The following is a 12,966-nucleotide window of genomic DNA, read 5'->3' on the forward strand; positions in this document are numbered from 1 at the left end:
CCTCCCGAACACCCCACGCTGTGCCTCGTTTGTTTTGATATATTCAGTTCTGGCTGGCTGCTGATGTGCTTCAAACACCACCCTGCCACCCCCCAGCAGCCCTAGGAAGGTGCCCACCAGAAATACACATTGGCTTGGCCACTGGAGACAAGATTCCCTGTTGTCCCTGGGCTGGCATTGCTGCTGCTGGGGTGACACAGCCCATCTCACAGAGCCCTGGTGCCACCAGGGACAGGTTTTGCATGTTCCCCTGGTCACCAATCCGTTACCTTTTCTCCTCTCCGCTTTCCTCCACCTTCACTCACCACGTTCCTTAGAGTGAAACGATCCCTGTGCTGTGCAGTGCTCAGAGCTGTAGAGGTTGGATGTCCCCTTTCTCTCCCCCTGAGTGTCATTAGAACTCTGGATCCTCTTTGGCCCTTCCAGCCCTGAGGAGACAGTAAATACCACATTAAATAACCTGATTTTTACACAGATCTTTGGGTGTTGGGGAGAGTGCTTGTGCTGGGTCTTAGAGTGGGGAGGGAAAGTGCTTTGATTAAGAATTTATGAGGAAAAGAGTGGACTCTGTGGTCCATAACTTCCAGAATGAACAGGATATTGAGCTGTAAACTTTCTATAAATTTATTAACTCAATATTTCAATTTAATAATAAACACTACTCTTGAGTAAAGCTGTGTTGCATGAGGATGGCATTTGTCAAAGCATCGTGTGTTCATATAGGGCAGGGAAGCCCTGAGTATCCACAAGTGTTTGTTATGGCAGGATTTGTGCTTATGGCTTAAAGCATTAATTAGCCCTGGAATGTTTCCTTCATGGGGTTTGTCCAAGGCCTTATTCATGCAAATGGCATTAAACCCTTTAAAACCTTTTTAAATATGTTTTTGTTCAAAATAAACCAACTTTTAAAGGTCATGTCTTTATTTAAGTTTTTTCTTCCCATGTCTTAATTTAAAAGCTTCTCTTTTATTGTTTTTTAAGGATGAAAGCATCCCCCAAACTCAGCTCTCACCCCTGCCCATCTCCACTCTCCCTCTGCTGCAGAAAGGCCTCAGTCTGACACACTCCGGACGTCGCATTCCTAAGAATCCGTAGAACTCTAAAAAAAATAAAACCAGCATTATGTGCTGTGTTTGTGCTTGTTAAAAATTAAAAAGTTATTTAAAAATCAGTGGAGCCTCTGCAAGCACTAAGGCATGAAATCCAGACTGGTGCTGTCCTTCAGGGATCCCAGACCTGCGACAGCTCCTCGTTTAATTCCCTTTCTAAAACACAGCACCAGGCACTTCCCTGTGCTCCCCAGAGCCCCCGGGGAGCAATTAGACTAAAGATTAAATAAACACAAATAAAACAACAAACCCCAGCCAAAGATGGCAGATGATAAAGGCTCTGTTAAATATTTTAGTAGTAGAAACAGAGTATAAATAAAATTATTTTCAGCACGTGCTGGTGTCCAGAGCCCAGAAGCAGCTGGAAAATCAAGGATTTTCTGTCTGATATTTCATCTTGTATTTTCCTATCAAATTCACACCTTTTAGTTTAATAAACTAAGGTCCTGAAGGTGTTGATCTTCAAGGGGAAAATTGGATGAATTACTAAAGAAACTTAGAAAAGCCTTTGGGATTTGGCTCAAACCCTTTTTCCCCCTAAAAATGTCTTTTCTCCCCACAAAATGTTGGGAAAAAATAACCAGTACATACCCAAAGTGCATTTCTCTATATTTTGTATTTAAATTGTGCTTTTCAGTGCCTGTTATTTTTACTGAGAGATATTAGAAATACAAATTCTAACCTGAATATCTCTGAGCTGGAGGATGGTGCAAACCTATCTTGGAAGACAATTTATTCACAGCACCACCACCACATTTTCTGCTTCCCAGAGAGAGATCCCTACAGAAAACCTGAACCTCTGCATAAAAGAGTGACTTAGGGAAAGGTTACACCTTTATTTGAAATATTTATGCCCCTCCATGGCAAGCAAGCAGCAGTTTCAAACTTTTTTGCTTCACAAGGAGGATTTTCTCCTCCTTGAAAATTCTCAAAAGAGCTGGGGGACAGCAATTAAGGAATAATCATTTTATATGTTCAGCAAGGCAGTTTCAGAACAAAGTTTTGGGTGGTTTCTGCACAGCTGCAGGAACATCTGTTATCTCACCCCAACAGGACTGTTGCTTCCAGGAACCCTCCAGTGTTCCCAGTTTCTGTTGTAAGTGGTGCATAAAGAACTTTTTTTTTGTTTTCACCCTACAGGTGGTTGCTGAAAGTTTTGCTGTGGGCAAGTCCTTTTCTTCAGCACCTCAGCACAGATTCTTCTGTTTCCATGTCGATTCCTCCCGTTTCCTAGGGATATAAAGCACACGCATTTAAGTTATTAATTTCTCAGTCTTCTCTAAGCAACTTTCGAGCTGGTTGGTGAATTTAATGCAAATTTCAGTGAGGGACAAAAGGCTGCAAAGATACAAAGTTCCTTTCAGAAATTGTGAAAGGAGACAGTGATCCTATGGACACCACAGCTGAGGCCAAAAAAACCGGGGGTTTAGCCTTTATCCATTCAGTTTGGCAGCATTAAAAAAAAAAAAAAATCCCTCCTTTTTATTCTGTGAATATTTCCATAAAAATAACAACACCGAGATGTCTTGGCTGACTCTGTATTTATCCACTTGTAGCTACAGCAGTGACTGTATCAGGTCAAGCTCATTCTACTCTGGAGTTTGAGAAGCTTCCCTTAATTATTTATCAAAGCCTTGCATGTGTAAACAGCAGCTTGTTCTGCAGCCAGGTCCCAGCACTGCCACAAAGCACAACATTTGACTGCACAGGCTGATTTTGGTCTCCTTGAGTGAATATTTCAGTGCTTGTGCCTTCACTGCTGTGCCTTCCTTTTAGCCTCGATAATGATAATGTGGTCTCCTGACAGTTGTCGTTGCTAAAAGCAGATAATTAGTGTAATTATGATTGTTTCTTTCATGCCATGTGGTTTGTTAATACAAATGACATAAAATTTCCCTGAACACAGCGGAAATAATTTTTTTTTCTTTTTTTCTTTCATTATCCAAAGCATATTCAAGAGAATTTTACTCCCAAATCCGCAGACCTTTTTCCTGAGCTACACTACCAAGTCTTTTGCTATTAAGTTTCCTCTGAAAATTTTTATTGTGAGGGTGGTGAGGCACAGTTTGCTCAGAACAGCTGTGGATTCCCCATCCCTGGAAATGTCCCAGGCCAGGCTGGATGGGCTTGGAGCAACCCGGGATAGTGGAAGGTGTCCCTGCCCATGGCAGGGCGTGGCACTGGATATTGAAGGTCCCTTCCAACCTAAAAGGTTTGGGGTTTCTATGATTTAAAACAGGACTAAATGTATCCCACGGGCTTATGCACACATTTAGAGAGGTTAAGGTCAAAGGTAAAAATAAACCCATGATCTAGGCAGACTCACTGATGTGTTTGTTGGAGTTTGGTAATTCTGCAATTACGAGCTATTTTTTTTTCTGTGAGGGAATTCAGCTCCTACTGCTATTTTTCACTTGTGCCTTTTGATTATTTTTTTTTTTTAGTGCTTTGCAAGTGAAAATCTGGTGCTGAGTGATGCAGGAGAGATTCCTCTCTCCCATATTTCTTCCCAAATTTAAAAATCACCCGGCCTTTAGAAGCATTACAACCCTTGGATAAAATTGTTTTGTCTAAAAAAGGTGCAGGGAAGAAAATGAACCCTTCGGGTCCCTGTCCCTCCCTCAGACCCCTCTGCCTCCATCGCTTTCCTTTATCTCAGGCCTCAGTTTATGGGGATTTATTGGAAACATCCAACCTCTATTACACATCATTTTCAGGGCCTGCTGTCCGGAGCTGTGGCTCTCAAAGGAGGCAAAGCAGAGGTTGCTTTAAATATTTATGTGGTGAAGGAGGCTGAGTCAGGTGTTTAAACAGGGATTCCCCCGTGTCACACAGCAATAACGCGAATATTCCACTAACAGTCCACCAAACACCAATCTTTGCAAGACCTTCGGAAAGCACGGTTTTCTCCTCTCCTCCTCTCAGCTCCAAGTTGTGGTGAGGGGGATTTTTCGCGCCCTTGTGCCGCTTCCCTCGGACTTTTGGCTGTGGGTGGGACAGGGACAAGGGCGGGGATGGCGGCGGCCTCGCCCCTCATCCCCCTCAAAGCTTTTCCCGCCCTTTTCCCGGTGACGACGGCAGCGGCGGGAAGCGCGCGCGGGCACCGCCCCCCGGCAGCCGATTGGGCGAGGAGCGGGCGCGTCAGCAGCGGATTGGACGGGGGCCTGTCAGTCAGCGCCAGGCCACGCCCCGGCGTCGCTATGACAACGCGACGCTGAGGGGAAGGAGGAGAGGTCATGGCGGCCCTGCGGGGGAAGAGGGGCCGCTTCAGAGCCGTGGGGATGTGGGGACAGGAAGGTGAGATTCTGCCGTTTCTGCACGTGGCGGTGAGGGAGGGAAGTGGGGCTGGGGCAGCCGGGGGAGAAAAAGAAGTTAAGGAGGGGCCTTCTCACTCGCTACAACTCCCTGAAAGGAGGGGGCAGCCAAGTAGGGGTCGGACTCTGCTCCCAGGGAACAAGGGACGGAACAAAAGGAAACAGGCTCAAGTTGTGCCAGAGGTTTAGACTGGATATCGGGAAAATTCCTTCCCTAAAAGGGTTGCCCAGCCGTGGCACAGCTGCCCGGGGCAGGGGTGGAGTCCCCATCCCTGGAGGGCGCCTGGGGACGCAGCTCAGGGGTGGCCTTGGCAGCGCTGGGGAACAGTTGGGCTTGGAGGTCTTTTACAAGATTCTGTGATTGTAAATCTCAAGGGCTTTGCTGAAAAGCCCAGAGTCCTGGAATTTGACAATTAGCAGCTGATTTCACAGTTGGGTATCAGCTTTTAGGGATCACCCACCTCGACCTGGTTTTGCAGGAGACTAACTATTTTTTCCCTTTTTTGCTTTAAAGTTTAATGGGGACTGATACAGATACAGGTGCTTAACACCTCATGTGTAACTCACCATGAGATTTTGTGTTGCAGGGTCCATCTCCGGGGCTTGATGTGGAGTCCTGGCCGCTCAGTAAAAAGACTCAGCCATGGTAAAACACCTTTGATCCTTCTGAAGTGTTGATACCACTTTTTTGAGGAAAAGGGTTAATATCCAGAAGGTTCCTTCCCATAGCTGCAAGACAGAACAGACCTGCCCAAATTCATTTTGTGTGCAAGTATAAACCTAATTCTGGTTTTTAGCTTTTTTTTGTTCTTGGCTGCAGGCCGTAAAATTTTGTACGTATTGTATGAAGCCTGTAAGCATCTTTTATATTTGGAAAGATCAGCTACAGGCTGAATTCCTACCAGGAACCTACAAGTGCTCACAAAATCCACCAGTGACCCTTGGCAAACAAGGAGTGGGACTCAGGTGACTGACTGGCTGCAAAATCTGACATGAGCATATTCCCATGAAGGGGGCACATTCCAGCATGTGAAGTATTCCCCAAATTCTGTCCAACTAAGGTCTGTGAAGGAGGCTTGTACTCATCTCAAACATCTGTCTGAGGTCAGGTAGTTTCAGTTTGCAAATAATCTGCCATCAGCTGCATCTTACACTCTTATTTTCTCTTTTTTGCTTCCATTATAGGATTTGTGTCTTTTATAGAGAAAATTTGATTTTTTAAAAAAATCTTACTTTACCTGTCTGTATTTTTTCACACCATAGTCCCAGGTGATCCTGAGGATTGTGCCCTTTATTCTATTCTCACAACTCAGAGCACAAATGTTTGTCTCTTTTGCACCGAGTAGTGCTGAGCTGTGAAAGGACTTTTCAGAAGTTATAACACAGAAAATACACTGCATACATGGGTTTGGATTTGGGTAACCACCAGTGGTAGGAGAGCAGCTCCATCCCAGAGCCATGAAAGCTGTAGGAGGGAGTCCTGCTTTCCTGGTGTAAGATCCAGAGTCACAAACAGGCACACGGGAGTGGATGGACACAGGCCAAGTTACTTCAGGATTGCACCCTCATGCATTAATTAAAAAAAAAAATCAGTGGAAAAGGATGTTTGACTTCCATTGTGCACAAACCTTTTTTAGCCAGATAGAAGCACAGGGGGACACTGATTAGCTCAGTCTGATGGCCTTAGAGGTTCTCAGAGCCTTCAGAGCAAACAGGGGTGGGGTGAAAGTTGTATTAATGCTTGTGAGGCCTTCTACAAAACCACCACAAAGTCCTGCGGTCTGGCTGAGGGGCTCCGAGCTAATGCTGCGAGCCAGGACTAAGATGGAACAAAACAGCTGCTCTGGGATGTCTTGGGATCATGGAATGGTTTGGGCTGGAAGGACCTTAAAGCTCATCTTGTTCCAGCCACATTCCAGGGTGCTCCAAGCCCACTCCAGCTTGGCCTTGGATACTGCCAGGGATCCAGGGGCAGCCCCAGCTGCTCTGGGCACCCTGTGCCAGGGCCTGCCCACCCTCCCAGCCAGCAATTCCCAATTCCCAATCTCCCATCCAGCCCTGCCCTCTGGCACTGGGAAGCCATTCCCTGGCTCCTGGCCCTCCAGCCCTTGTCCCCAGCCCCTCTGCAGCTCTCCTGGAGCCCCTTTAGGCCCTGCAAGGGGCTCTCAGCTCTCCCTGGATCCTTCCCTTCTCCAGGTGAGCACCTCCAGCTCTCTCAGTCTCTCAGCCTGGGATCCTCTACCCAGAAGTGAGACAACAAAGACTCAGAACTGAGTGGGTTTGTGCTCATTTTCTCTCTGCAGGCAGGCAAAAGCAAAAAACCCAAGGGTGGCAAAGGCAAAAAGTCTCAAAAGGGTGGGAAGAAGGATGTGAAAGAAGTGGATCTCCTCAGCCCAGCTGCCATGCTCAACGCTTACTACATCTCTCACAACGCCTCTGCCTTCCTGGAATTCCGGGGCTATCCCTGGCCTGGCTCTCTCAAAAAGAAGGGGAAGAAAAAGAAGTGAAAACCAAATTCCCCAGTGAAGACTCCTCTGTGATTAAACCCGCCCTGACCTCTGCAGTGGTCAGCTCAAATATTTTCCTTGGTCACTGCTGTGTCTGTACAAAGACACTTTTATTACAGCTCAAGCCCAGAGTGACAAATGGCAGGGGACACTGTGCCATTGTCATTTCAGCTGTGGCCCTTCACCCCCCGGGTCTGTGTGGAATGGAGTGTTGTGCCTCGGCAGGGCTGTGCTGGCGCTGGATTTACCCACACTGCTGCCATTCCTTATGCATGGGACGAGTCCCTGAGTCCTCCTTGAGCTCAGGAAGTGGAGCCCATGGCAGGATTGAGTGTCAGTCATGTGAGGGGAGGATGGGGGAGCTGGGAAAGGGGCTCAGGCTGGAGCAAAGGAGGCTCAGGGGGGACCTTGTGGCTCTGCACAAGTCCCTGACAGGAGGGGACAGCCGGGGGGGTCGGGCTCTGCTCCCAGGGAACAGGGACAGGAGAGAGGGAACGGCCTCAGGCTGGGCCAGGGGAGGGGCAGGGTGGGCAGCAGCAGGAATTTCCCCATGGAAAGGGTGCTCAGGCCTTGGCAGGGGCTGCCCAGGGAGGTTTGGAGTGCCCATCCCTGGGGGTGTCCAAGGAATTCCTGGACATGGCACTCAGGGCTCTGGGCTGGGAACAAGGTGGGGTCAGTCACAGGTTGGACTGGATGATCCTGGAGGTCTTTTCCATCCCAGATGATTCTGGGAACCTGACTTAGGTTTGTCAGTGATTCTGTTACACCCAGCAGAGGTGGTGATGAACCCCCATGCCCAGGCTGCCACTTACTGTGATCATTGTTAGCCTGAACATCCTGGCTGGAGACCACAAGCTCAGAGCCCTTTTGCTGCATTTCCTCCTCGGGTGTTCAACACAGCCCTGGGTAAATCATGAAGCACCACGCTGAGGGAAGCTGTGCCTCTCTCCCAAGTCCTTCCACCCCTCCAACTTCCAGGTACCTTTCTGTTACAGGTAACAGTCAATTCTAACATCATCAACCCAAGCCAATAAAGGCCTGGAAATCCTGGTGCTGTTTCTCCAGCCTAAAATGTTCCTTCTACGAGGAGGTTTTGACCAGGGAAAATTATAATTGGTGGCATTGCTCGTCAGCCAGCTGCTGTCATTTGTAGCTTACTGCAAACTCCACTGGGTTTGTTTCATCTTCATGTGGTACAACCCACCCTAGAAAGCCAAGGGTAAAATTGGTGTTTGGAAATATAGATATATAGATATAGATACAGATATATATATATATATATCTCTATATATATGTATATGTAGAAATTTTAGAGCAATTTGGTTGCACAGGAAAACAGCCATGTACCCATTTGGGCTGTTATTATCTACAGTAATAGGACAATATGACAGCATAAAAAATATCACTTAAGAAAATAGATAAGGAAAATAAAGAGGGAAAGGATATGAGGACAAGGATCTCACCACCCACAGGCCTCGTGATGAGACTTGGTTTTTGCTATCTCCGTGTCTGTTGGTCGAAGTGAGTGGATCCACCGGGTGATGAGGGGAAATCCCGAGGAGGGGGTCGGGGAAATGCAGGGAACACAAAATCTATTGGGTTTATATTCACTCAGGTTCAGGTGGGAACACCCAGGCATCTCCCCTGAAGCGGGGAGTTTCACACTGGACGATGGAATGTTGTGAGTCATGGGACACTTCGGGACTCTTTGACACCTTCTAGGATGATACAGCTGCCTTTTATATCAGCGGGTTCAGTCCACTATGGCCCATTATGGCCCATCAGCAGAGGTGAACACCTTTGGGCTACCTGTGAATGTCCCGATATTCCCCGGGCAGGGGAGTTATCCCAGCTGAGTTCCTTTGAGTAAGGACAAAGGCAGTGCCCGGTTCACAGGGGTCCCCGATCAGTTTGTAGCCTGAGCTGGGCTGTGCTCGCCCTCTCCAGCTGGGCGGGTCGATTTGCACATCGGCAACTTCCCCCTGAATGTTTGAGCCGTCAGCATGACAGTCTCTCTTCCAATACCCTTGTGGATCCATTCTTCTTCCCACACCTGGGGTAACTGGACAGAAGTACCACCTTTGTCTTATCCCAGGTTCAAGATCCAACATCCCAGTTAGTAGGGGTACCTGGGGAGGGGTGGTCACAGGTGGACAGCAGTTTCTTTCCAGTTTGCTACAGTGGGCAAAAGCCCTTTGATGATTTTAACAATATCTAAGCCATGAACCACTTCAATCTCTCACAACATGTCAAGAAAATAATCACAGGATCGTTAGGGATGGAAAAGCTCCAAGCTGGAAAAGATCACCAGCTCCAGCCATCAACCCGGTGCCAGCACTGTGTTCACCAGTCACCCGTGTCCCCAGGATGGACACCCAGGCCGGTGGATTTCCTGTTTCCCTGCAGCTGGCCTGCTCTGATGACTCAGGGATGTGGTTTGCAGCACCAGTTTGTTCTGAGCTGGGCACCTACAGCTCCTCCTGAGCGTTCACTCGCGTTCTCGCTTCCCCACCACCCACCAGGAAGTCTCTGGTCACAGCAACTCGCAGCTATTTCCTCCAAGTATCAGCCTTCTAAAGCCAGAGATCTCTTGCAACCTCTGTGTTCACCATCTTGAGCTAAGAAATTAATTAAAACCCAAAAAATTAGATTTTTGTATGGTATATTTACCACACAGAGCTTTTAGGGACAGATGTTTCCGAGCACTGAAGTAGGAACTGCTTAACATGGTTAAGGATGGTTCAAAGTGAGCAAGGCCATTTTTACATCTGTGGTAAGCTGGAGCTACAAACATTTCAAGACTCCAAAGCTCCAGTATCCAAAATTTACTGGAACAAAGAGTGAAATATTATTACATGTTCTCTCTTTAACAAAAAATTCTGATTTCAGCATGATGCAGCTGAACACTCCAGATGGTGACCAGTGAAGTGCAAAGGACAAAGACTCTGCTTTCTAGTGGATCTGAAAAGTTGAAAAGTTACCATTCACTTCTTTGACAACAGATGAAAAAACCCTCCCAACCATCCCAAACTGAGAAATGAAACACTTTTTTTCCCCCCCTCCTTTTCCTTTTTACCTCTCAGCTGAATTTTGTATGTAATTCCGGCTCCCTGGTGGTTCGTAAAGACCAAGAGACATCTCTAAAGAAAAGTTTGGACTTCAAATGGCTCAATTTGCTTAAAAGTGCTGCAGGCTGTGCCATGACTTCTGAGGGAGAGCCTCTGGCTCCCGTGGATGTGACTTCACCGGGAGTCCCCCCAGCTGCAGGGTGACAGTTGCAGCCATTTCTGCTTTATCCCAACCTGTAAGTCTTTGGTTCTCAGATGGGCTTTTCTGCCTGCTGGGGCGCAGGATTTAAGCTGAGTTTATGATGAATAAATCACAAAGAGTTTTGTGAGGGGAATCTGCAAGCTGCAGATGCACTTTGTTTTCTGGCACAGGGAACTTGGTGGTGTTACGTGTGTCGGGTCTTGCAGGGAGTTAAACTTTTGTAGTGTTGGGGCTTCCTGTGCTCTGCTGCCACTGTTGGTTCACGTTTCCTGCGGGAAGTTGTGTACCAAAGCCCCGCTGTTATAAATACAGGAGATGTTGATGTGTGTGTTTGTGGGTGGGGAGAGTTCCAGGACTGTTCTGTGACGGGAGTGGTGGAGATATATATAAATATGAAAGGTTTGATAAAAGAGATTATTCACCACATTTGGAACGAGGGTGTTTCAAGCCATATGTGAGCAGCTGCCTGTCCTTTCCCTTCCCTTCAGGCAGTGTTTCTGCACTGCCAGGTTTCTCCTTCCACATTATTTCAGCCGAGGAAAAACACCGTGGATCTTTGGATGTGTAAGAAAGGCTTGAGAAGGGGCAGCGATCCTTTTGTCCCGGTTCTTATTTGAAGAGCTGCCCTGGCTGTTACTTCCCAGCTCCATGGGAGGATGGATAGCTGAGGACTCTTTTCCTCATAAAAGGTATCTCCATAACAAAGAGGCTCCTACGGAGAATTTTTAAAGAAAAACTGCCTTGCAAGAGGCTTTTTAAATGTTGGCACTAAATAGTGTCAGCAGAAGGAAATAAAACAGAGTTTCCAGTGGGTTAACTCCTCTCTTATTTGCTCATTTTTCACTGTATTGCTGCCCTGGTGCCATTTCAAGAACAAAAAAATCCCTATTTTACTGGCTTTTTATAAGGCTTTCTCTTGCATACTTTCTATAGATATATTTTTTTTAATGACATAAGTTGGGTTTTTCTCTCTTTTGCTTTTGTAATTGTCATAAAGAGGAGAAAAAGGAATGAAATATTAGAACTCATAGATGCGGCTGCTGTGCAGGTAGCAGGACACCTGCAGGTACCAAAGTCTCCCAGGTCAAACACTGGGATGGGTTTGTTACATCCTGGTGTGTTACCCACTGCATAATTATCCAGTAGTTTTCTGGGGGTGTTCAGGGAATTCAGGAGTCCTGATATTTAATTATTTTAAAATGAAATAGAGGCCTTTAAAATTGCTGTGTTCCTTTTAGGTTATCGCCACGTGATTTCAGGAGAAACAATCCAAAGGAATTTTTAAATTTACTGTTAAAGTCTTATATATTCACAACTAAGCTAAAGTAAACCAAGTGTGAAATCTTCTTTATGCAAAAGCCTGGCTTAGTGTCAGCATTTGTCTTTGAGCTGTAACCGGCACTAAAAGAGAGAAACGGGTAAGAAAAATGAGGAAAATATTTAATGCCACACATGGCTGCAGCAGATTCCCTGGAATGGCCACAATCATGTGCCGTGCAGGGAGCAGTTTGCTCTTTGGTGGAAATTCATGACCTAAACGTTTAAAAGTTCACCTGCATTTACTGCTGAATACTGGAGTATTTTTAACAGCTGGAATTGCCAGGACAGGCCAAGCGCTCCTACAATCCTACAGGAAATGTCAGCAGGGAGACAGGAGCACATGGATTATTGAAGAAAGCAAAAACACTTAAAGCTGTTTAGTACAAGCTGAAAATTACGTTTAACTTCAGAATTTAATTTTTTTTTCTCTCTCTCAGGATGATTCAAGTAGGTCATGCAACTCTTGGGGGCACTTCTCCCACATAATTTAAAAGGAAGTGCCTGTTCTGTGATGTACGGAGATAATCAGCCTGGAATAAGACTTTCCTGTGCAGACTGAGATGTTAGATGTTTGAGTTAAAGTTGTATCAGTGAAGCAATTAAATTACAGTTACTGCAGCTGGGGTTTCCTGGAGGTTTCTCAGTGGTGATATGGCCTGAACACACCTGAAAGAGGCTTTAAATGTGGATTATCTCACCCTGCTTTGCACGTTTGTAGCACAGCTGTGGGTGCTGAGCTGTTCGTGCTGGTATCTCCCAGGGATAAAAGGAGATGGGAAACGGGCACATGAATTATGGCCACTTACAGACAAAAAACTCTGATGTTTCTTTGTCATGTTTATGGCAAAATGCTCATTCTTTAAATTACATCATTCCCGAAAAAATTAATTTCCTTTTTAAGACTTTTTTTTATTTGTTTCAATCTGAAAAAAAGGTTTGCAGAATAAATCTGCCCCCACATGCTCATGTGATCGGAGGGATTGCTCCCAGAGTGGCACACACTGGGTGTAGAAGGCACGGTGACAACGACTTGGATTGCCCAGGGCACAGCAGGAATGATCTGGCTCCTTTGGTTTTTACACAAAGCCTGGTCTGGGACGGTTCCTACGGGCTTCTCTTTATGGCAAAAATGGTTTCTCTTTATGTTCAAAACGTTACAGACCCAGAGCGACCTCCCTGAAACTGTAACATCTTCCTGTCTGGGGGGAATCTCTGCTCTGTGACATTTGCCTGTGGTGGTGCTGCGAGTTTCCCATCCTGGGTTTAAGGTATCCCTCACTAGAGGTGGCTGGGGAGGAGCAACCGGCAGCACTTTGCTTGTACCAAATGGAATTATTTCCACCAGACAAGGGCAGGGGCTCGTTGAGGACGATGATTTCCTGTCTGCGAGGTTTGATTGGGTTGGCAGCAGATTTTATCAAGCCACTAAGGCAGTGAGCACCCAGC

General features: G+C 46.5%; 1 protein-coding gene across 1 annotated transcript; it reads left to right on the forward strand.

The window, feature by feature from the left end:
• The first annotated feature begins 4,377 nt into the window (after nucleotides 1-4,377).
• On the forward strand, nucleotides 4,378-7,004 carry SMKR1 (small lysine rich protein 1). The gene is made up of 3 exons (XM_069033698.1): nucleotides 4,378-4,406; nucleotides 5,011-5,069; nucleotides 6,727-7,004. Exons 2-3 carry the CDS (start codon nucleotides 5,067-5,069, stop codon nucleotides 6,928-6,930), a joined length of 207 nt encoding a protein of 68 aa, XP_068889799.1. The 5' UTR covers nucleotides 4,378-4,406; nucleotides 5,011-5,066; the 3' UTR covers nucleotides 6,931-7,004.
• The last annotated feature ends 5,962 nt before the right edge of the window (nucleotides 7,005-12,966 follow it).

Source organism: Aphelocoma coerulescens, chromosome 1A (assembly GCF_041296385.1).
Source record: "Aphelocoma coerulescens isolate FSJ_1873_10779 chromosome 1A, UR_Acoe_1.0, whole genome shotgun sequence".
Lineage (NCBI taxonomy): Eukaryota > Metazoa > Chordata > Aves > Passeriformes > Corvidae > Aphelocoma > Aphelocoma coerulescens.